At 45.9% G+C, this 22,267-nt stretch overlaps 1 protein-coding gene across 1 annotated transcript in view; it reads left to right on the top strand.

The window, feature by feature from the left end:
• HDC (histidine decarboxylase) overlaps positions 1 to 22,267 on the top strand; it is a 250,370-nt gene that overhangs the window by 100,937 nt on the left and 127,166 nt on the right. Inside the window, exons 3-6 of the mRNA XM_078684752.1 lie at positions 3,947 to 4,060; positions 7,530 to 7,652; positions 9,488 to 9,622; positions 17,442 to 17,585. Of these exons, the coding sequence (XP_078540878.1) occupies positions 3,947 to 4,060; positions 7,530 to 7,652; positions 9,488 to 9,622; positions 17,442 to 17,585 (516 nt within the window). The remainder of the gene's footprint in view (positions 1 to 3,946; positions 4,061 to 7,529; positions 7,653 to 9,487; positions 9,623 to 17,441; positions 17,586 to 22,267) is intronic.

The following is a 22,267-nucleotide window of genomic DNA, read 5'->3' as shown; positions in this document are numbered from 1 at the left end:
CATTATAATGACCCTCTTTGAAATAATGTGGGAATTCTAGTGATTAAGGTGACCCTGGTTTAGGGTGTCCCCCCTTGGCGTTGTGTGGGCATTCATAGCCATCTTAACCCTGGCAGAAGGTGGGCCTCATTGATGTATTGTGGGTATCCTTTGCTTTATTGTGACCATCTCAGGCATTTTGGAGGCCAACCATAGAATGAGGTGTTTCTCTTGTAAGGTGCTGACCCTGACAAATTGTCAGCATCTTCTGCCAAATCATGCTTTAAGGAGGCCGTTCCTGGGATTTGATGGTGACCTATGATTTCTAATATACATCTGTGATTTTTTTTAGCTGCCACTGCTGTACAATTAGCAACCATAAACGATGAGTGATGCTAGGGCATGTAAGCATGCTCACCATAAGGGGAGTTATTTGTAGTAGATTTATTACAAATATAAAGGTGGTAGTTTTGTGAAATAAAACCGATAAACACGTTTTTTTTGGAGAATTTAATCTATGGAAACAGAAAAGTTGGCATTTAGGAACAAAATGTGTATTTATTCAGTAATATAGAGATGAAGTTCAGGGTCAACATTTAAATATTTCTGTTGTATTCAATTCTCACATTTCAATGAAACTGGTGCTGGGTTGTGAAGACGTATTGCTGAAGCTATTTCCTAATTGTTGGTTTCATAGTCAGTTGAGAACAATTTTATAACACTATCATCTGTATTGCTGTCTGAAGTCTCAGCCTGTAAGATTATTGGTAGACCTGACAGCCTAAGAGTGTTCTTCCCCAAAACCTTTTGCCTTACTCCTCCATATGTTTCTGATCTCGTTTTTATTGCCCTTATGTCTCTGTGCACTTTACCACTGCTAACCAGTGCTAAAGTGTGTTTGCTTAATCGTTAAAACATGGTAAAATTTGCTTACACCTCCTAATTGGCATATTTAATTTACTTATAAATCCTTAGTAAAGTGGAACAACATGTACCCTGGGCCTGTAAATTAAATGCTTGGAGCAATGATTGTGCCACCCACATTAAGTGGACCTATAAACATGTCTCAAGCCTGCCATTGCAGACTGTGTGTGAAGTTTTAAACTGCCATTTCAACCTGCCAAAATCAATCTTTTGTCATGCCTAAACCATCTATTTTAATACACAGGGCAGGGTGTAATATTTATAAAAAGTAAGACATGTACTTTTAAGCTTTACACTTCCTGGTTATGAAAAACTTTTACATTTGCATTTCACTATTGCAAGGCCTAACTGTCTCATTTGATAACATAGGAGTTACCTTATTGCGTTTAATAAGGATAACTTCCTGTTGGGAACAGGTAAACAGTTAATATTTTATGTCTATGGAATTCTAATGAAAACCCTTCTTCTATGATAAAGTCAGATTTTGAATTACAATTTTGAAAACGCCACCTTTAGAAAGGTGGCATTTTCCTGCCTTTGCTATTTAGTGCTTGCAGCCTGTCCCTGGGTCACATGACTGGGTGTAGGTGGCAGTTGGTCTTTGTGTATTCCTCCTAGATAGCCACACACAATAGATAGTTAAGGTGTGCCTGGATGGGCCACCACTGGCAGGATAGGAGGGCGGAGTTAGGTACAGCCCCACTTATATCTGAATAGGATGTGTCCTGCCGTCACACAAAAGATTCTATACTCCTCTATTTAGTCTGGAGCCAGGTCAGGAAAGGCAGGAAACCTGAGTATTTCAAATGGAACCCTCCAGAAGTTTCTCTCATTTAAAAGAAGGCACCAGGTATACATTTTGGACCTCAGACACCAACTCTTCAGTACACTTCTGGACCTGTAGAAAACTCTGCCAGGGAGAAGTACTACTGTGCTACTGTAAGGACTGTTACACTGCTGGCCTGTTGTCCTGAAGGACTGCAGCCCTCTTGCCTGGGTGAGAAGGACTAGACCTGAAACCTCTAACCAGGACCACCAGAGAGATTCCAATGGCTAGTCTCTTGTAACCAGCACCTGGATTCTGCAACTGTCAAGTAGTGCCACCCTGTCTTGGAAACTTGGAAGTGGGCCTGAAGGTACTCTTCCAGTCCATATGTGGATCCAGCAGAACAAATTCTTCTGCTCTGCTGTGTGGTGCAACCCTGAGCAGAACTGATGCATTGCCACTGCTGCAAGGATTCTCCCAGCGCAAGAACTTCGCATCGCCCCTGCAGCCAGCAGTCTTATCAAAACCACCGCTGTGTGACGCATCCCTAACACAGGCCGTGGCATTGCAAGCCTCTCATCGATGGTATTCTCAATGTTGGCACAGGACCTCGCATTGCAGCCTCGCATCTCCTCAGAACCGATGCTGCACAATGTACCTTCAACCCGAATCCCCACATTGCCTCGGCTGCACAATGCATCCTTGACGCCTCAACTTGCAACACTCCACAACTAGGATTTAATGTATTCTTGTTCAGCGGGCCTAACTGGGTCCCTTTAGCTGGCCGGTACTCAACCAGAAACACAATTTCAAACAGTTGCTCTCCCTTTAAGATCTGTCTCCTGTCTGGTCTTGTATAGCCTATCTAACCTGCACAGTAGCTCTCTTTGAGATCTGTAACATGATGGATAGCTCTCCTGTCTACTGACTTAGTGTACAAGATATGTGAAACATACTTTTTCATCTCTTCCTTCTATAAGTAAATTAACAGTCATAATACATGAATGTAAATGTACTTGAAAAGGGAAGCATGGAATTAAATGGATAGAAGTGAATTGAGATCAAAGGAATCCACGTCCGAAAACAGATCCGGACACTTTAACTGCCTCTAAAATCTATAACTTTTTGCCCAATTTGTAGGAGAACAGAACTGAAATGATTTCTCTTGCTACCATTCTTGACAGGTTTTCTTGGGTTGTGAACCCATAATAGTGCTGGGAAGCACCATAATTTCATAGCACGTGATGAAAATATTGGAATATTTAATGAGTACCCCTTAAGAACTGACTGTAAAACATATCGCTATTTAGCCAATATGAAACTTCTGCTGCAAAATACTCATTCATTTTAAAGACTCTCGGGTGTGATTCTTAGAAATGGCATTGTAAACTATACTATTTAGACAAATCTAAAAAAATGTCTTAATGAATGGCTCAAAAAAGTAACTGTACCATCTAAGTGCCATTAAAGATATGGTCCAAAGTAGAGAGAAGGGGGAATTATGGTTTTTCTTGCTTCTGACTTCAAATGGTGGTAATGCATAGCATCTGTGTGAGCAGGCCCGTTGTGTAGTATATTCTACAGCAGTGGTTCTTAACCCCTTCACAGCGGGGCAAATTCCCCTTCTAAACTGGGGGGCGCGCACAGCGCCCCCGTGCTCGTCATGAGCCACGGTGGTCGTGTGCACACCCGTTTCTTTAGAACGCTCGCACAGCAGGGGAATTTGCCCAGCGTGCGAGCGGTCTAACGGTCATCACGAGCTCAGCTCGTCATGAGCACACGAGCACCGTGGCTCATGACGAGCTGAGCTTGTCATGAGACTCGAAGGTGTTAACCAGTAGTCGGAGGATCCATGGGGATCTGTGAGGCCTAATCAGGGAGTCTGCGGTGGTTTTACAGAATTAATATCAAAATTAATACATTAAAATTAATGAAGTATATGCAATGTAAGTAGCAACATTGAAACTTGAAAATGTGTTCTACATTTGATTGTAAATGAAACCAAATATTTCAATATTTGAGCATTTTTTTGGTGTATACTTGTTTTTGTGTATTGTATGAGGTTAAAAACTTACGAATTCCTTAGGCCAGGGGTCCCCAACTTCCGTTATTGATTGAGTGGGGCTCTCTGCTTGTCAAATAATAATTAATTGGGGGTCCATAGAAGTCAAAAGGTTAGGAAGGTTAAGAAAGGCTGCTTGACAGCGGCTTTCGTTAATTGGGGTTGTGCTCTTGATGCATTTTGAATATGACACTGTTTCAATGTTTCTCTTTCAGATTGTTCATTGGCAGAGCCCACACATGCATGCTTACTTTCCTGCTCTTACCTCGTGGCCCTCGTTGTTGGGAGACATGCTGGCTGACGCGATTAACTGCTTAGGATTCACATGGGTATGTATTCAGCGTTCCATCCCTTCCAAACGTGATGATGCAGGCTATTCCATAACTGACATGCTTAGAAAAAACTCCTACATTTGATAGAACCAATAAAACACATTGGCTGTAACGTCAAGCATACAGATTACAACATAGCATTTTCATTTCAACCGTATCTGTATCGTTCATTTTAAATGAAACGATTGTTACTAAAATGCATTTTTTTCATTAACATTTCTTGTTTGAGTGTTGTGTGAGGCACAATAATAAATACTGGCATATAAATGTATAAATGAGGTTAAACAAGGCGAGTCATTGGTTTATTCTTTTGTTGGTGAAGGTCTTCTTCAGGATTGGGGGACTTTTAGTTGGACAGTTCCTGCAGTTGTTCAGGAGACCCCTGGAGTAGTCAGGCGGTCGTGAGTCCGGAAAAGAATACCAGAAAATAAGCAGTTCTCTTGGGGGCAGTCTTTTGTCAGCTGCTTTGACTTCATGGCTGCAAATTTTCTCAACAACCGCATGAGAAGGACTAGAGCAACCTCAGAACCCATGAACCGCATAAACATGCAAGACTATCCCAAATGCAAGTGTCCCACAAAAAGTGCCCCAGCCCTGAAGAAGACCTTCACCAACAAAAGATATAAGGCCCTACACAAAGGTTGAAACGCATTGGTGTACACAGTGTTGTGTCCAGGTGTTATCGGCAATCATAAAAGAGCCAATTATCCTATAGTAAACGGTGATGTGAATTATGACTACACTGGGCCTTAGTTAAAGATCTCCGACCTCCAATGGGGTGGTGTGGATTGGGGTAGATTGGGGACAGTAGGTAAGATTGGAGTGTGATAGAGTGGGGTAGATAGATTGTAGAAGATTGGAGTGGGGTGGAGTGGACTGGGGTTGAGTAGGGAAGATTGGAGTGGGCTAAATCAGAGATGAGTGGGGTAGATTGGGGTAGATTGAAGTGGGTAGAGTGGGGTAGACTGGAGTTCAGTGGGGTAGATTGGGGTAGATTGTGGTAGATTGGAACGGAGTGGGATGGAGTGTAGATTGGAGTGGGTAGATTAGGGTGGAGTTGGGTAGATTGGAGTGGTTTGGGATAGAAAGAAGTGGAATGGGGTAGATTGGAGTGGAGTGGGGTAGCTGCTTCAAGAGTATGTGGCCCACATGTAGTCACACAGACTGCTTTAATAGACTCTGCCATTTATTTGTTCCTGTAAAAGGAAGTGCTGAATTGCAAAAGTAATTAAGCAACCCAAAGGTTTTAGAAAAAGGAAGCACTGAATAAACAAAAGTCACGTAAAACAACGTCAAATGTAGAAAAGAAATACCGGTCAAAAAAAATTGTAAAAAGGAAAAAAGTACCCTGAATCACAGCATGATCAGTGTATGGACACAAAATAAACTAAATCAATTGGTACTTGGTCCATGCTCTGGAGAAATAAAAGGAACTGATGTGAGGCATATGATGACCAATTAGGAGGCAGCTAAAAAGAATGACAATCAACCCAGTAAATGGTAAGTGATGGATTTCCAAGCCTTTTACTGTATATAATACCCTACGCAGCAGCATCACATTTTGTGCTGTTAGACAAGACCTAAAAAGGGATACTGGAATAGCTACTAGGTATTTAAAATGTCTAGATCCCCCTACAAAAAAGAGGTCTACGCACTCCCTCCACTGAGCTCAAGCCCATTTAGTATACCAGATGACACCCAATGATGAAGTATGCTACTAGTATAGTAGGCGAGGGTCCTTTTTACACAAACACTGTGAGTTTAACCATGTCATCCAATCATGCTCCATATTAGGTTTAGAGAGCATAGGTGTGGGTCTCCTTTCTATTGTGTAGGCTAGCTTTGAGGCTGTATCCACAGACCATTTGTGATGCTCTCCCCTCCACCCCCAACCCCTCCAAGTTGATTATGGAAACCATCAATAAAACCTTTTCCTTCCTGGCGCACAGTATAAGATGTTCACCTTGAGTGGTTTAGGCATCTGGTTTGCTCTGTCCAGAGTGAGGTACTGGAACGAGAAACATTGTATTAAATTATTCGGTTTGCATTGAAAGGAAACATTGTGGAAAAAGTCAACCACCACACCAAAGCACTTTTAGGAGCACAGAAGTGCATCTGTTGCAGGGTGAGGATGCTTCTCTTTGGAAATGGAGACTAGCACACCTAATATCCATTAGCCAACAGCAAGACTGAACTATTACTCTGGCGTACTCCAAATTTTGAATGACACTTTCTTCAAGCATTGACTGATGGCAGATTACCCAAACCAACCAATTGCGGGAGGAGAATGACCGAAACATCCTCTCTGTCTATGATTTTGGTGTTGAATACCCGAGCTCTGGCAGATACCTAAATATGTCTGTAGCCAGAACTAAAAAGAGGGGCAGGGTGCAGAATGCATGCAAATGGTAAAAGTGTATATTTATGATGTTTTGTAGACAGCAACAAGCATATTCTGGTCACAAACATTTGGCTGCAGTTGGTATCACCTCCACATAATGTTTTATGTTAGTATATTTGCGTCAGAGTTAGGATCAATCAGTATACTGGGGCTAGCGAGTGCCTTAATACCCATGGTTATGTTGAAGAGGTGGGTGCTGTGAGTAAAGTTAAGTAAATTGGTTATTAGTAGTGGGTGGTTTTCGTGGGATGGTGTGGTCACATCTCTGCTCACTACTAACTTGAGAGTATGATCCAAGTTTGAATCAGTTGAAACATTGTCCTGCGTTGCTTCGTGAATGCTATGCCTCTGCCTAACTTAGTGGTGCATCAAAAAAATCTTCAAAGATGGCTAATCACACTTATTTAAGACTCATGAGCCCGACATGCTTTTTCCACCAGAATGTGTGATTGATAATCTCCTTTTCGGCAGGACTATCGTATTTGTCCATTTAGTCCCAAAGTGTTCAAGACATTATATTAAGATGTATTTTAAGAGAGTTGGTTCTCACGATGCAAAGAAGGTTTAGTTTTGGATTTGTTTGTTCCTTATTCAATGAGAGCTCAAGTTCTACCAAGTTTTTACATGATTTCTCCATCATAGTTAAGCCTATAACTGAAGTACCTGCTGTCCTCTGGTTCTATAAAATATTCTCCTATTTCAATGGAAGGTCTCAATGGAGTTCATTATTTTTCCGCAAAAATTAACAGTTTTGATACTGGTTTTACAAACACTGCACTGTGGTGATCCCAACTCTCTCTTGGGTACAGACCACCATGGGGAAACCAAGCACATAATGAAGAATGAAAAACATTAAAAGTTAGATTTGTTGAAGGCTCAGTACAGCAACTGTTGAAATCTGTCTGATTGCTGATAAATGTTTCTCCTTTGCCACAAAGTGTAATATATGAAATAAAAGTAAGCATGAGGTATGTTTATTTTTCATTTAAATGATGCATGGTTTTCTATCAAAAGAATTGTATTCCTGTACATGAAATCACATCTAAGCAAACTTGTATTTTAAAGGCCTCTAGCCCAGCTTGTACAGAGCTGGAGATGAATATAATGGACTGGCTCGCCAAAATGTTGGGGCTACCTGATCATTTTCTGCATTATTATCCAAGCAGCAAAGGAGGGGGAGTACTACAGGTAGGTCACTTTCACAAGTCATTAGATCCGTATTTACTAATATTGCACGTGAATAGCAAGCAGTATACTGCTATCACATCACCATTTTAAAGAAAAAATAAAGTCTACTTATTCGAATAGGAAAACGTAGTGTATTCGTATGTAGAATCTTACCACTTCCTTAAATGGACAAACCTGTAGAAATGGCATTTGGTGATGTGCCCGTGTGTGAAGTGTGTTGTGCGTATGTATTCTTCGTTGCTGCTCCATTAGGAGTTGTGAAAAGTTCAAGAACATAGACGAAAGGTATACATATTATTGTAAAGGAAGTCCCACTCGATCTTGGCCCACAGTTCATGCTGCTGTTTTTCAAGCAAATGTGCCCATAGACTGTTCCCTCTTCCTAGTAGACAGGAGATTGTGGAAACATGCTGTGGTGTCACTGGCTTTCCGCTTCTTCATTCCGGGCCCTTTCAACATGGCTGCCCTTTTATACCTTATCACCTCTTGTCTGCAACAGGACATCAGTTTGCCTTTCCTAGACTTTCCATTTACAAACCCCAGTACCTCTTTTTGTTCAATGAATGTTATTCGCAACGAATTACATTTTTTTGTTAAATTAAAGCAAAGACTTGGAAACGTGGTCTAATTCTTAAAGGAAGTTGCAACCACTTCAATATTTAGAAATGGTTACCTGATTCACAAATCAAAAAATTGTGAAGTAAGTGTATTTTGCCCTAACCGTACATGTGTAGTCTCTGCATTATATGGATTTCACATGTCATATGTACTTCTTAAAATTTCTGTGCCACTTACATCTAGATCATTTATGCGTATATGTACATGTCCAAATATGCATGCGGAATACATTGCGAATGTTTGTGAATTTCCCAAAAAATACAACTTTGTGGGTGTTCCCCTCAGGTGCAATGAGTTTTTATGACGCTTCTCTGGGAATGCTCACTATTACTCATTTATATGGAAGCTACACATGTTAAAACTGGGCAACCTTTGCTTGGTTCAGCACACGTAGTTGACATCTCTGCTTGTGTAACAGATATTCCTACTTTTGTGAATCACCGCAAAGTCTCCATGCGAAAGCAGCGTCACGGGAATTAGGCTAGTCTGCTGCTTTTTTCATATATTTATGCATTTGCTGTATTTGCCACATAATCCATTATCTGCTGCCTAATCTGCAGATTTTATTAAAACCATTTTGTTTGTAGCTGAAATGGCACAGAAGTTACTAAAAACAGAGCAATGTGTTCGCTGGTAGTGGAAGGCCCTTCAGAAAGGATAACTGGTCGTCTTTCATTTGCTTATTTGTGTATGTGGTTGTTAAAACCAGTATTAATATTTGCCCAGATAGTATTACCATGTGTAAAAATTATAACAAAAATGGAGTAATACTATACTAAACTAATGTATTATGTCGCATAATTTGCTTTTTTCTTGCTGCATTATTTAGTCAACCCTGTCGCATAATTTGGTGTTTCCTTGCTGCATAATTCCAGAGGCCCTGAGTGTAAATCGCACTTTAGCACAAACTTTGTGACCTAGGCCAAGCTGTTTCTATAGGATGGGCTAAAATGGCGGCGCTCCATTTACCTAGGGATGGTGTGCATTGATCATAAATCTAAAGATGCATATTTAAGGTGATGTCAGACTGTCAAATATTTGGAGCTTTTCACAAAGTAAATTTCTATAATATGGGATTGAGATGTTCAGATTCTATACTTGCCCCATTGATGTGCGCACACTATTTTTCTCTTGTTTGAATATACCTACACATTGGATAATAGTTTCATTGTAAACGTTGTATGAATATTGTTTTAAAATATTGTCTTCCTTCGCAGAGTACTGTCAGTGAATCAACATTAATCGCATTGTTGGCAGCAAGAAAAAATAAAATTTTGGAAATGAAGGTTCGCGAGCCAGAGACTGATGAGTCCTCACTTAACTCCCGCCTCGTTGCCTATGCTTCTGATCAGGTAGGCTCACAGACTTGCAAATGTATTAACAGAATTTGCACATGCGGTGAGTTAAGGCAGATTTGTATATTATATTCATCTTGTGACTTCTTGAGGCTAGATATAGGAAGTCCCCTATGGCCAGATTACAGTCACTTTGCACCACTTCAATTAGAACGAGGAAATCTCTTGCTCTATTGTTGCTCTTCAATTAATATTGACAGGAACAAATAATATTTCCGCCAAAATAATATTTATCGGCAGGATAAAACAGGCAGCAAGCTAGTTACGAACTACTTTGTCTTATTTTGTTGACATAAAATTAAACAGAGAAAATATAGTTTCTCTATTTGCTTGAGACAAAAAACGTTTTCTTCCTTTTTCAACACACAAGTATCCATCATTTTGCAAACTCGGCTTGCTCTATCTTAATTTTTTTTTAATGCCACTGTTTGTGTTGGTTCTGGTGTCCAGTCCTTTCTGTTTTTCTGTGATGCACAAATCTCCTCTGCATTACATACCTTCGAAAGAAGAAAACATTGATTTACCCTGCTTTGGTACCAGTGCAAGCTGTCTATAATCAGTCCCCTACAGACTTGTGGACGGGGAGTATATTTTGATATTCTCTGAACGTCTGCCCACTTTGGGGCTGTTCTGAATTATTTATTCCAGACTACTACAGAGTGAAATACTAGCCTGCACACTTTGTCTGCATAAACTTTGTTGGTATCACTATTTTTTGTTCAGAGATCTCTGGCGGTGGCGCGGCAGTCTGAGGGCCACAATATGCTTGAGGGTGCCCTGCAGCACCGTCAAGCATATTACGACTTACCTCATTGCCAGCGGTGTTATGGAGGTTCTTACTCCATTAAACTGCTGGCTGTGAAGAAAGAAAGTGGGCCCTACAGGGCCCCCTCTAGAGCCTGTGTACGGGTGCATATATGTGTGTGTATACACATATACGTTATTGTATAGTAATATGGATATGTGAGAAGGGGGTGTGCACACTGACCTCTGTGTTCATTAAAAAAGGAAATCCGTGTTTTTCAGCCCTGTGGTTCTGTGGTACCGTTTCAGCACATGGGGTGGCCCCCCTTGTGGTTCTGCGGCAATATCCTGGTACTGGAACAGACAATAATGCATACCCACATACAGAGACACATACACAGACACCCGCACCAATAGACACTGACACACAGACACACACACAGCTTCACACAGACACACAGTTGCACACATCCACACAGACAGCCAACACACCAAACACTGACACACCCCACCCACCACACACTGACTACCCACATACCCACCCATACACAACACTAGCAAGCACATTGGCATGCTGACACAGAAGTGGTAATCATTTCTTATTTAACGTTAAACAACCCTAGAAATTCATTAAAAAAGACAAAGGCTAAAGTGACACTGTAATTAGATCTGGAAATAATATTTTTCCTTACATTAAAAATACCTCAGAAATTCACTGCAAAAAAAACAAAGGTTAAAGGGATTATTATAGTTAGGTGAAAATGTCAGCTAAAATATTTAACATTTTAAACTCAAAAAACAACACTGAAAGCCATCAGTTATTGTTAACTCAATAACTATAACTTGCACCTTCACTGTGCACTGCTTATGACCTCACATATTACAACACTCATGACATCTTCTATGAGATTGATAATATCACTGATGACATTTAAAATGACATAATATGACAAAACTATGCATGGCGGGGTTGCAAGTTATACTTTCTTGAGTTAACTATAACTGGTTAATGTCAGTGTCTTTTTATTTTAAAATGTTAAGTTTTAACTAACATTTTCACTTACCTCTAATGTCATTTTGAACTTAGTTTTTTGTGTATATTACCTACTGGCGGTCCCCAGTAGGTAGTTATAGTTAGAACCTAGTTTCCATAGGAAAAGCATTTTTGATTTGCTAATAACTTTAGCATTGTTTAATGAATTTTCGCAAAATTCTCCCCAAAAAAAGTCTATCCAGGTCAGCTCCTATCCTGAAAGTTTGGGGGTGATTCATCAAGCGGGGGCTGAGAAAAAAGGGGAGTCCTAAAACGCATTTTTCTAGTGTTAATTTCCATACGAAATTTTGAGCCAGGCTACAGCCCGAACTGCTGAATAGAATTACCCCAAATGTGGCAAAAAGGTAGTGCTTTGTTCAGAAAGCGACCTTTTTTTTAAAATGGTGTAAATCCGTTCAGAAGTTGTTGAGAAAATGGAAAAAATAGAAGTTTCAATACCTATGGCCGAGGAGGGTTTGCGAACCCTCCTGACCACGAGCTTTATTCTAATTGGCTGTCAACACTCCAAACCAGGAAGTGTTGGCAGCCGAGAAAACAGTAAAACAAAGGTGAAAACAAAGAAAAGGGGGCAGGGTAGAAACACCCTGACCCCCAAGGCCTGCTCAAGGTGTCCCACAAGGACCCCCCTGGGCCAAAAACATTTAAAAAAAAGAAATTGGTCTAAATTCACGCTGGGGTGCGAATCCCGCCGAAAAAAAAAAAAATGAAGTAGGCCGGGAAGTTGATAGCTTGGTTGGAAAAGGGCGATTGGAGGTCTCGACTGATACCGGAACTGCATATTGCGGGTGCGGTGTCATCGGATCCTCAATCGATTGTGGATGACTTTGCCCGATATTTTGAGGAGGTCTATACTTCAGTGGGGGGCTTTACGGAGGTGGAGAATGCCGACATGATTCGGGACATCCCGATGCCGGTTCTATCTATTGAGCATAGGGAGTTCTTGGATTCTGCCCTCACAAATGATGAGGTGGCAATGGCCATCAGAGGGGTTTGTTCTGGTAGGGCTTCTGGCCCGAACGGTCTCCCCATCGAATTGTTTAAACAACACGCCAACCTCTTGGCCCCGTACTTAAAAGATATGTATCTTGAGAGTAGAGACCGCGACGAGCTACCTTATGATTAACGCCTCGCGAATATTGTGGTCATTTATAAGGAGGGTCAGCCGCGTCTGGATTGCTCGTCATATCGCCCAATCGCCCTATTGAATGTAGAGCCTAAGGTGCTAGCCAAATTGCTTGCCGCCCGTCTGGTGAAGGTCATCATGACGCTGGTGCATCCGGACCATCCGGTTTTATGCCCCGTCGGAACACCACCCTTAATCTCCGTCGGCTCCATGGGGTGGTGGCAGGTGTGTCCCGCATACATGAGACGGCGGCGTTGTTGTCCCTGGATGCCACTATGGCTTTTGACCGAATGGAATGGCCGTTTCTTTTTGCGGTCCTGGAGAAGTTGGGATTTGGCCCCGAATTTATTGGTTGGGTTCGCCTTCCCTACTCGGCCCCACTGTCTCGCGTAGTCGTAAACAACCATAAATCCCGCGACTTTTCACTTGGGAGGGGCACTCGACAGGGTTGCCCTATCTCACCACTTTTGTTCGCCCTGGCCCTGGAGCCGCTGGCGGCCTGGGTACGATGGGACCGTTCGATCAGGGGATTGCGTTGGACTTCGGAATGGGAGGATAAGATCTCGTTGTACGCTGATGACATTCTGTTGTATTTGATCTCCCCACGATCTTAGGGAGGTACTCGGGCTTCGATATTAATTGGGCGAAGTCGGTCCTCTTTGTGTTGAGTGGTGAGCCTCCTGGGGTGCCAGTGAATTGCCCAGTGAAGCTGGAATTGGTCAGTTTTCGGTATTTGGGTATCCAGATATCGAGGGATCCCAAGGTACGCTTCCGATTGAATTTGCTGCCCCCGTTGGCCAGACTGCGTGGTGACGTTGCTAGGTGGAAAGCACTCCTGCTCTCTTTGTTGGGCCGTGCGGTCCTCTTTAAGATGATGGCCCTCCCGCGCTTTTTATATGCATTGTAGAATTCCTTCGACCCGGTGCCCCCGTCGCATTTTAACGAGATAGAATCGCTGCAGCGAGGCCTCTTGTGGGAGGGGAGGCCCCGTATTGCATTGTCTAAATTGATGTTGCCTTGGTACGACGGGGGTATAGGTCTGCCTTACATCAGAAAATACTATTGGGCGTCCCAGTTGACGCCTCTTAATCAAGCAATCTATGGCTCGCCGATGGATCCGGGCTTCGCTATGGACCGTGGTCAAGTGCCCGGGGGAGAGTATACTAGGGTGTTATATGCGAAATGTGGTCGTTTCCCCTTGGTGGGTCCTCCATCGACGGCGACAAAGATATGGCACGAGGCTACACGGGCCCTTAACTGGGCGGGCGTATAACACTGGCTACACCCTTGTGGAGCTTGGAGAAGTTGGGGACTCTGTGGAAAACGAAAGGGTTTGACCGGTGGGATCCGATTGGGATTGTGCAGGTGCGAGATGTGTGGGGTAAAGATAGGATGTTGACATTTGAGGATCTGCAGGCCAAGTACCAGCTGCATGATACTGAACGGTTTTGGTGCCATCAGATTCGTCACGCTTTGTGTGCAGTAGTCCCCCATGGTGAGAAACCGCCGGTGGCCTCCCCGCTTGAGGATCAACTGCTGGACATTCACGTGCCAACCAGAACCATATCATTGACATACAGTAAACTGATTAATCATACTGAGGATCCCCTGGTGAAGCTTAGGGACCAGTGGGTCGCAGATGGATTTGTTTTGGATGAGGAAGATTGGAGGGAGGCGGTGTCATCCCCTAGAATAGTGGCGGTCCCAATGCGACTTTCGATTGGTCCAACTCAGGATTCTGCACCGCTCATACACCACGGGTCCTGGATTGTTGAAAATGGGGTTGGCTGTGTCTGTGGATTGTCGAAGAGGGTGTGGAAGGCCGGGAACGTTCCTTCATATTCTGTGGGAGTGTGAGAAGGTACGTGATTTTTGGACGAGGATACACTTGAAGATGAGTGAAGTGTGGGGTGTGCGGATCGAGTTGGAGGCGCGTCGCTGTTTGCTGAATGTCTCGGAGCCCTCCGACCTTTCGAACCATGGCAAGATCTGGGTCACTCTTGCTTGTGCAATTGCCAAGCGTAATATTGCTCAACTCTTGGGTGCTGTTCAGGCACCTGGGGTTGGGAAGTGGATGGAGGACATCGACTGGTGTATGTTCCGGGAGAGGTCTGTGTATGTGTCTAGGGGGCGGCCTCGCAAGTGGGGTAAGATCTGGGGAGTCTGGAACGCTTATCGTGGGGACATTTGTACACCACCTGAGGTGGACCCTGCCAGTGTGGATTCGGAAGACGCTTAAACCTATTCTTTATATTTTGCTTTATTTGTCTACCTTTGGAAGTCTGTTCTCTATGTATATATTTGAAAGTACTCAATGCGCTCTGGTCAGTTTTGAGTTGAGTAATGTCCTTTTTGTTTAATAAAAAGATGTTTAAAATAAAAAAAAAATGAAGTGCGGGCTCCAAAGCCTAATTTAATTGAGACCCGGGTGGGCCAGCTCCTGGGGGCATTGCCAACAAATATATGCGGGGCTATGTTTAAAATATGCCGGAGGGCACGCGCCCTTCCTGCAGCCCCGGGGACCGCCACCCCCCAGGGCTTGGTTAAAAATATGTGCGGGAGGGCACTCGGCCCTTCCATAGCCCCGGGGACCCCCATCCCCCAGGGCTTGCTTGAAATTATGTGTGGGAGGGCACTCGGCCCTCCCGCAGCCCCGGGGACCGCCAGCCCCCAGGGCTTCTTTTTTAATGTATGGGGGACTCCAAGGCCCCCCCAAACCCCGGGGACCCCCACCCCTGGGGCTTTAAAAAAAAAAAACCTGTTTGGGGGGCTCAAGCCCGCCCACATGCCCCAGGGACCACCACCTCCCGGGGCACTAATATTGCAAATGCGGGGGTCCAAGCCCAGGGGACCATCACCTCCCCGTGACTTTAATGACATTGAGAGGGGGCCCCCTCCTGTAGCCCCCGTGGCCCTGGGGACCGCCACCCCCCAGGGCTGGCTTCTGCAGTGTTCCGGGGTGCCGACACCTGGGGCACTGCTGGTTGCTATGGCAGGGTGGGAGCTGTGCGGCTCCATCCCTGTCATAGCAAACTTGCTTTGGATTTTGGGAGTGAGAGCAGGGAAACGACTGCTCTCGCTTCCAAAATACAAAGCAGATTGCTTTTCCACAAGGGAGCTGCATGTCAGCAGCTCCCCGTGTGGAAAAGCAATGCCGGCTCCTGCAGGAAGCGGGGAGCCGGCAGGACTGTGGGGGCAATGGGGCTTCCCCCACGGTACCCAATAGATATGGCCTGCCCTGGGGGATGTATGACGTTACAACGCATGCTTTTACCACGCATGCTGTTACAACACAGTTTTTACAACGCATACCATTACAACGCATAGCGCTTTGGGGTGCTGGATAGTGAATAGTTTAATTACCATTCCAACTCCAGTCCCCGTGGACACCAGGGAAGGTGCTGGATAGTAAATTAAATCTATTCCCTATCCTAGAGCGCCCCCCAGCGCAATGCGTTGTAATGGTTTTCGTTGTAAAACCTGCATTGTAATAGCACTTCGTGGTAAAAGTTGTGTTGTAAAGGATGTTTCCCGCCCTGGGGGATGGGGTCCCTGGGGATAGAAGTGGCCCAGGTGGGGCGGCCCCCTCCTTAAAAAAAAATATATGTGGACATGCTCCGGGAGATGGGGTCCCCGGGGCCGGAATTGGCCACGGAGGCGGGCCCACGCGACCCCCTTCCCTTTTACATTTTTTTTTAAAAAGGGGTCTGGCCCTGGGGGATGGGGTGCCCAGGGCCCAAAAAAAGGACAAAGAAGGGGGGCCACACAGCCCCCCTTCTTAAATTTTTTTTTAAAAAGCCGGCATCGTGCCGGAGGCCCGCGCCTCCCAGCAACACTCTGCAAACGCACCTTGTAGCGCGTTTTAAGTTGGGGAATTAATTCCCCATCAATGCTGGGGGACCAACTGGCCCATCAGGTACCTCCAGTATGCTCCACAGGGCTGCCTTACAGAGAGGTGGTCTGAGGCCAGGCACCTTTTTACACCCCTATGCAGCGCAGCTCTGTGGCGCTTACTGGAGGTAACTGCTGGGCTAGTTGGCCACAAAGGACCCTTAGGATTGAAGGGGACTTAATCCTTCAACTTAAAACGCTCCGCAGGGTGCGTTTGCACACTTGTCACATCAGGCCCTACTCCCTCCCTGCACCACAGTGCAAATGCGCCCTGTGGCGTGTTTTCAGTGATGTCATTTGAGACGTCATCAGTGATGTCACTGACCATGTCATGAATGATGTAATATGTGACGTCATGAGCAGTGCATTGCGGGTGCGCGAGTTATAGTTAGCTGAACTAACTATAACGGTGGAATTTCTATAGTTTTGTATGAGTGAAATATCCAGCTAATTATAATGTCCCTGAGAACCTATGGTTTTTTCAGTGAATATATATATATATATACACATATATGTACATACACACATATATTTATATATGTATGTATATTTGTATATATACATGTAGATGTATTTATGTGTATGTATACATATCCACTGATAAAAACAGAGTTACAAACTGAGCTATAGCTCTGGCTCAAATGTACATGTTATGGTATACATTGCATGCTATAACTTGTGTCTCTTACCATGTATAACTCTTGCCTGTTTACCTTGTTTCCATCCACTTCCATTTGCAAATGAGTGTTTTGTGCATGACAGCCAACACGAGTTATGGCGCGTGTTGTGTGCGTTGAACATTCTTGTACACATTGCCACACAGTACAGAAAAGTGTCGCAGCTCCATCAGCAGATGAACTAACCAAATAAAATAGGATCATTACATAATACTGCATATTACAGAGTTTGTCACCATTGAGGCTCCTTTTCCCAAAAGTTGTTCTTGATATGTTCTATCAATTTGTGACGCTGAGTTGAACAATATCTTTTTTTCATACATACAGGCACATTCGTCAGTGGAAAAAGCCAGTCTGATTTCTCTTGTGAAGGTGCGCTTCTTGCCTGTGGATGAAAACTTTTCCCTCCGAGGTGAAACACTATGGCAAGCCATCGAAGAGGACCGAAAACAAGGCTTGGTGCCTGTCTTTGTAAGATTTATTAAACATGTCTACTTTAGAGATGCCACAACAGAATCGTTGCTTTGACAAACGCACGATTTTATAAAAAAAAAAAATCATATTTAATTAAAAATTCGATTAGCTTACCGGGGTTGCTCAGTGGTTCACTGCACATCTAATTGCATCACAAAGCGGAATGCACACACATTTATTTGAAAACTGTGCGTATTATTGTAGGGCATTTAATATGTCGAACTTCTCCACCAAGAGCATAGCAAGAACCAAATGGGCCCTAGGGTAGGCACATACATTCATATTTGGGAAGCAAAGGGCCATACACCAGTCCAGGTGCCAGTGACCCTGCTGCATCTTGACCCCGGTGCCAGTGCACCTGCTGCATCTTGAGCCCCGGTGCCATTGCTCCTGCTGCATCTTGAGCCCCGGTGCCAGTGTACCTGCTGCATCTTGAGCCCCGGCGCCAGTGCACCTGCTGCATCTTGAGCCCCGGTGCCAGTGCACCTGCTGCATCTTGAGCTCCGGTGCCAGTGCACCTGCTGCATAATGAGCCCCAGTGCCAGTGACCCTGCTGCATCTTGAGCCTCGGTGCCAGTGCATCTGCTGCTTCTTGAGCCCCGGTGCCAGTGCACATGCTGCATCTTAAGCCCTGGTGCCAGTGCACCTGCTGTATCTTGAGCCCCGGTGCCAGTGCACCCAATGTATCCTGAGCCCCGGTGCCAGTGCACCTGCTGCATCTTGAGCCCCGGTGCCAGTGCACCTGCTGCATATTGAGCCCCAGTGCCAGTGACCCTGCTGCTTCTTGAGCTCCGGTGCCAGTGCACCTGCTGCAGCTTGAGCCCCGGTGCCAGTGCACCTGCTGCATCTTGAGCCCCGGTGCCAGTGCACATGCTGCATCTTAAGCCCCGGTGCCAGTGCACCTGCTGTATCCTGAGCCCCGGTGCCAGTGCACCTGCTGTATCCTGAGCCCCGGTCCCAGTGACCCTGCTGCATCTTGAGCCCCGGTGGCAGTGCACCTGCTGCATCTTGAGCCCCGGTGCCAGTGCACCTGCTGCATCTTGAGCCCCGGTGCCAGTGCACCTGCTGTATCTTGAGCCCCGGTGCCAGTGCACCTGCTGAATCTTGAGCCCCGGTGCCAGTGCACCTGCTGCAGCTTGAGCCACGGTGCCAGTGCACCTGCTGCATCTTGAGCCCCGGTGCCAATGCACCTGCTGCATCCTGAGCCCCGGTGCCAGTGCACCTGCTGTATCCTGAGCCCTGGTGCCAGTGACCCTGCTGCATCTTGAGCCCCGGCGCCAGTGCACCTGCTGCATCTTGAGCCCCGGTGCCAGTGCACCTGCTGCAGCTTGAGCCCCGGTGCCAGTGCACCTGCTGCATCTTGAGCCCCGGTGCCAGTGCACCTGCTGCATCTTGAGCCCCGGTGCCAGTGCACCTGCTGTATCCTGAGCCCCGGTGCCAGTGCACCTGCTGCATCTTGAGCCCCGGTGCGAGTGCACCTGCTGCATCTTGAGCCCTGGTGCCAGTGCACCTGCTGCATCTTGAGCCCCTGTGCCAGTGCAAATGCTGCATCTTAAGCCCTGGTGCCAGTGCACCTGCTGCATCTTGAGCCCCGGTGCCAGTGCACCCGATGTATCCTGAGCCCCGGTGCCAGTGCACCTGCTGCATCTTGAGCCCCGGTGCCAGTGCACCTGCTGCATATTGAGCCCCAGTGCCAGTGACCCTGCTGCATCTTGAGCCCCGGTGCCAGTGCACCTGCTGCTTCTTGAGCCCCGGTGCCAGTGCACCTGCTGTATCCTGAGCCCCGGTGCCAGTGACCCTGCTGCATCTTGAGCCCCAGTGGCAGTGCACCTGCTGCAGCTTGAGCCACGGTGCCAGTGCACATGCTGCAATTTGAGCCCCGGTGCCAGTGCACCTGCTGCATCCTGAGCCCCGGTGCCAGTGCACCTGCTGTATCCTGAGCCCTGGTGCCAGTGACCCTGCTGCATCTTGAGCCCCGGTGCCAGTGCACCTGCTGCATCTTGAGCCCCAGTGCCAGTGCACCTGCTGCATCTTGAGCCCCGGTGCCAGTGCACCTGCTGTATCCTGAGCCCCGGTGCCAGTGCACCTGCTGCATCTTGAGCCCCGGTGCCAGTGCACCCGCTGTATCCTGAGCCCCGGTGCCAGTGCACCTGCTGCAGCTTGAGCCCCGGTGCCAGTGCACCTGCTGCATCTTGAGCCCCGGTGCCAGTGCACCTGCTGTATCCTGAGCCCCGGTGCCAGTGCACCTGCTGCAGTTTGATCCCCGGTGCCAGTGCACCTGCTGCATCTTAAGCCCTGGTGCCAGTGCACCTGCTGCATCTTGAGCCCCGGTGCCAGTGCACCCGATGTATCCTGAGCCCCGGTGCCAGTGCACCTGCTGCAGCTTGAGCCCCGGTGTCAGTGCACCTGCTTCAATTTGAGCCCCGGTGCCAGTGCACCCGCTGTATCCTGAGCCCCGGTGCCAGTGCACCTTTTGCACTAATGACAGCTACGCCCCAGTGTCCCATCTGCTAGCAAACTGCGCCCTGTGCGAGAAACGCGTTACTAGTCCCATATACATGTTTTGTGCTCGAGTCTTAGAACTAAAATGACTTTCAGAATCACAAAGCTCACAAAGATGTGGTGTGACATATAAAATAGATTGGATGCAAAACTGTACAATCTTAAAAAAACGTTTCTAGAAATGGTGTATTCAAAATAGTAGATTAAAAATAAAAAGTGTATTTCTGTGCCTTCTCATGAAATGAAGATTGTTATTATTATTATTATTATTATTAATTGTGTTTTGTTAAGCGCAAACAACCCGGAGGCCTTGTAGCGCTGAGTATAGTCTGACTAGTGTGAGCTGAAAAGACCAAGATTAGATAAAAAGAAGAGTTTTCAGTTCCTTCCGGAATTTCAGAAGGTTAGATTCGCTGCGAAGGGAAGTAGGCAAGGAGTTCCAAGCCTTGGCGGCGTTCCAGGAGAAAGAGCGCCCGCCCCACCTGGTACGTTTGATTTTGTTCATGGTGGCCAGGAATGCTGTACTAGATCGCAGTGATCTGCGGGGGAGGTAAGGGGTCGCTAAAGAACAAATCATTGCTGGTGTGGTCTTCCACATGGCCTTGTGCATAATGCACATAGATTTGAACAATACTCTGGCCTTGATGGGAAGCCAGTGAAGTTTCTTCAGAGCCGCTGTGCCTGATTCTCGCCGGTTAAGGCCCAACAAAAGGCGGGCTGACGCATTTTGAGTAACCTGGAGCTTCCTTGTTGTAGAGGCAGGAGCCCCGAGGTATAAGGAATTCCCGTAGTCCAGGCGGGACAAGATAATGGCTTGAACCATTATTCTACGGGCTTGAGAAGGAAGGAGTGGCAGCACTTTCCTAAGCATGCGCATAAGGCCAAAGCAAGTGGCGGACAAAATGGTTGCTTGCTGTGTGAAGTTTAAATTTGCGTCCAGCCAAATGCTCAAGCTCTTTACTTGGGTTTTAGGTTGGAGCGGGATGCCCATGCATGGGGGCCAGTCCGGCAGAGGGCTAGAAGTGATTGAATTGCCCAAAATCATGAGCTTCGTTTTCTCGCCGTTGAGCTTCAAGTGCGAGGTGGTCATCCACTGGGTGACCGCTACCAAGCAATTACTAAGATTAGGGGGGGAGCTATTGGACTGGTTCAAAGATACGACCAATTGTGTATCGTCGGCATAGGTCACTATGTCTAGACCGAACGAATGCACTATGTCAGCAAGAGGTTGCATATAAATCTTAAAAAGGGTAGGGCTCAAGGCAGAGCCCTGGGGCACGCCTTGGTCAAGGGGCCCGATTTTTGAGTGGGTGGTGCCCTCTACTACCTCAAAGGAACGATTCTCCAGAAAGGACTGAAGCCAGTGCATGGCCTTCCCTGAGATTCCTATTTGGCGAAGGCGGTGGAGAAGGATGCTGGTGTTGACAGTGTCGAAAGCGGCACTGAGGTCGAGCAACATAATTGCTGTGGTGCCGCCTTGGTCCATCTGTTTCCTAGCCAACTCAGTCACCGTCAGAAGGGCAGCCTCAGTTCCTAACTTAGGACGGAAACCTGCTTGGGAGTCGTGAAGCAGATGATTGTTTTCCAGAAATTGTGTAATGGAGGCATTGATATGTTTTTCTAATAATTTGCTAACCCAAGGAAGTAATGAAATTGGTCGATAGTTGGCCATGTTATCTGGGTCCAAGGTGGGTTTTTTCAATAGCGCTCTAACTTGGGCACATTTCCACGCAGAGGGGACTAAGCCTGTGGTGATGGAGGTGTTTAAGACATTGAGGATGACAGGTCTAATAGTATCTGTAATCTTTACTAGGTGGCAAGGGGGGGCGGGATCAGTGGGTGACCCAGATTTGACTTTCCGCATGAGGAGATCAAGAGAATCCTCTTTTAGCAGAGGGAACTCATCCAATTTGTGGGGCGTAGTGTGCGGTGAGATGGTTCCTTCATCATAGGCCAAATTGGGTGAGTCAAATGCAGAAGAAATATTCTGTATTTTCTTATAAAAGTATTCAGCCTGTTTATCACAACGAGTCTGATCTTTGCTGGGGTCAAGGGGAATAGGAGGAGTGTCGATAAGAAATTTTGCTATTTTAAAATTTTCTCTAGGAGAGTTGAAAGCAGTAGTGATTTTTTCTTCAAAGTAAGAAGATTTTGTACATCTAATCTCTGCTTTATAT

The sequence above is a fragment of the Lissotriton helveticus genome, chromosome 3_2, assembly GCF_964261635.1.
Source record: "Lissotriton helveticus chromosome 3_2, aLisHel1.1, whole genome shotgun sequence".
NCBI lineage: Eukaryota > Metazoa > Chordata > Amphibia > Caudata > Salamandridae > Lissotriton > Lissotriton helveticus.
Note: the sequence above shows the minus strand (reverse complement) of the source record. Positions and strands in the feature narration are given on the sequence as shown.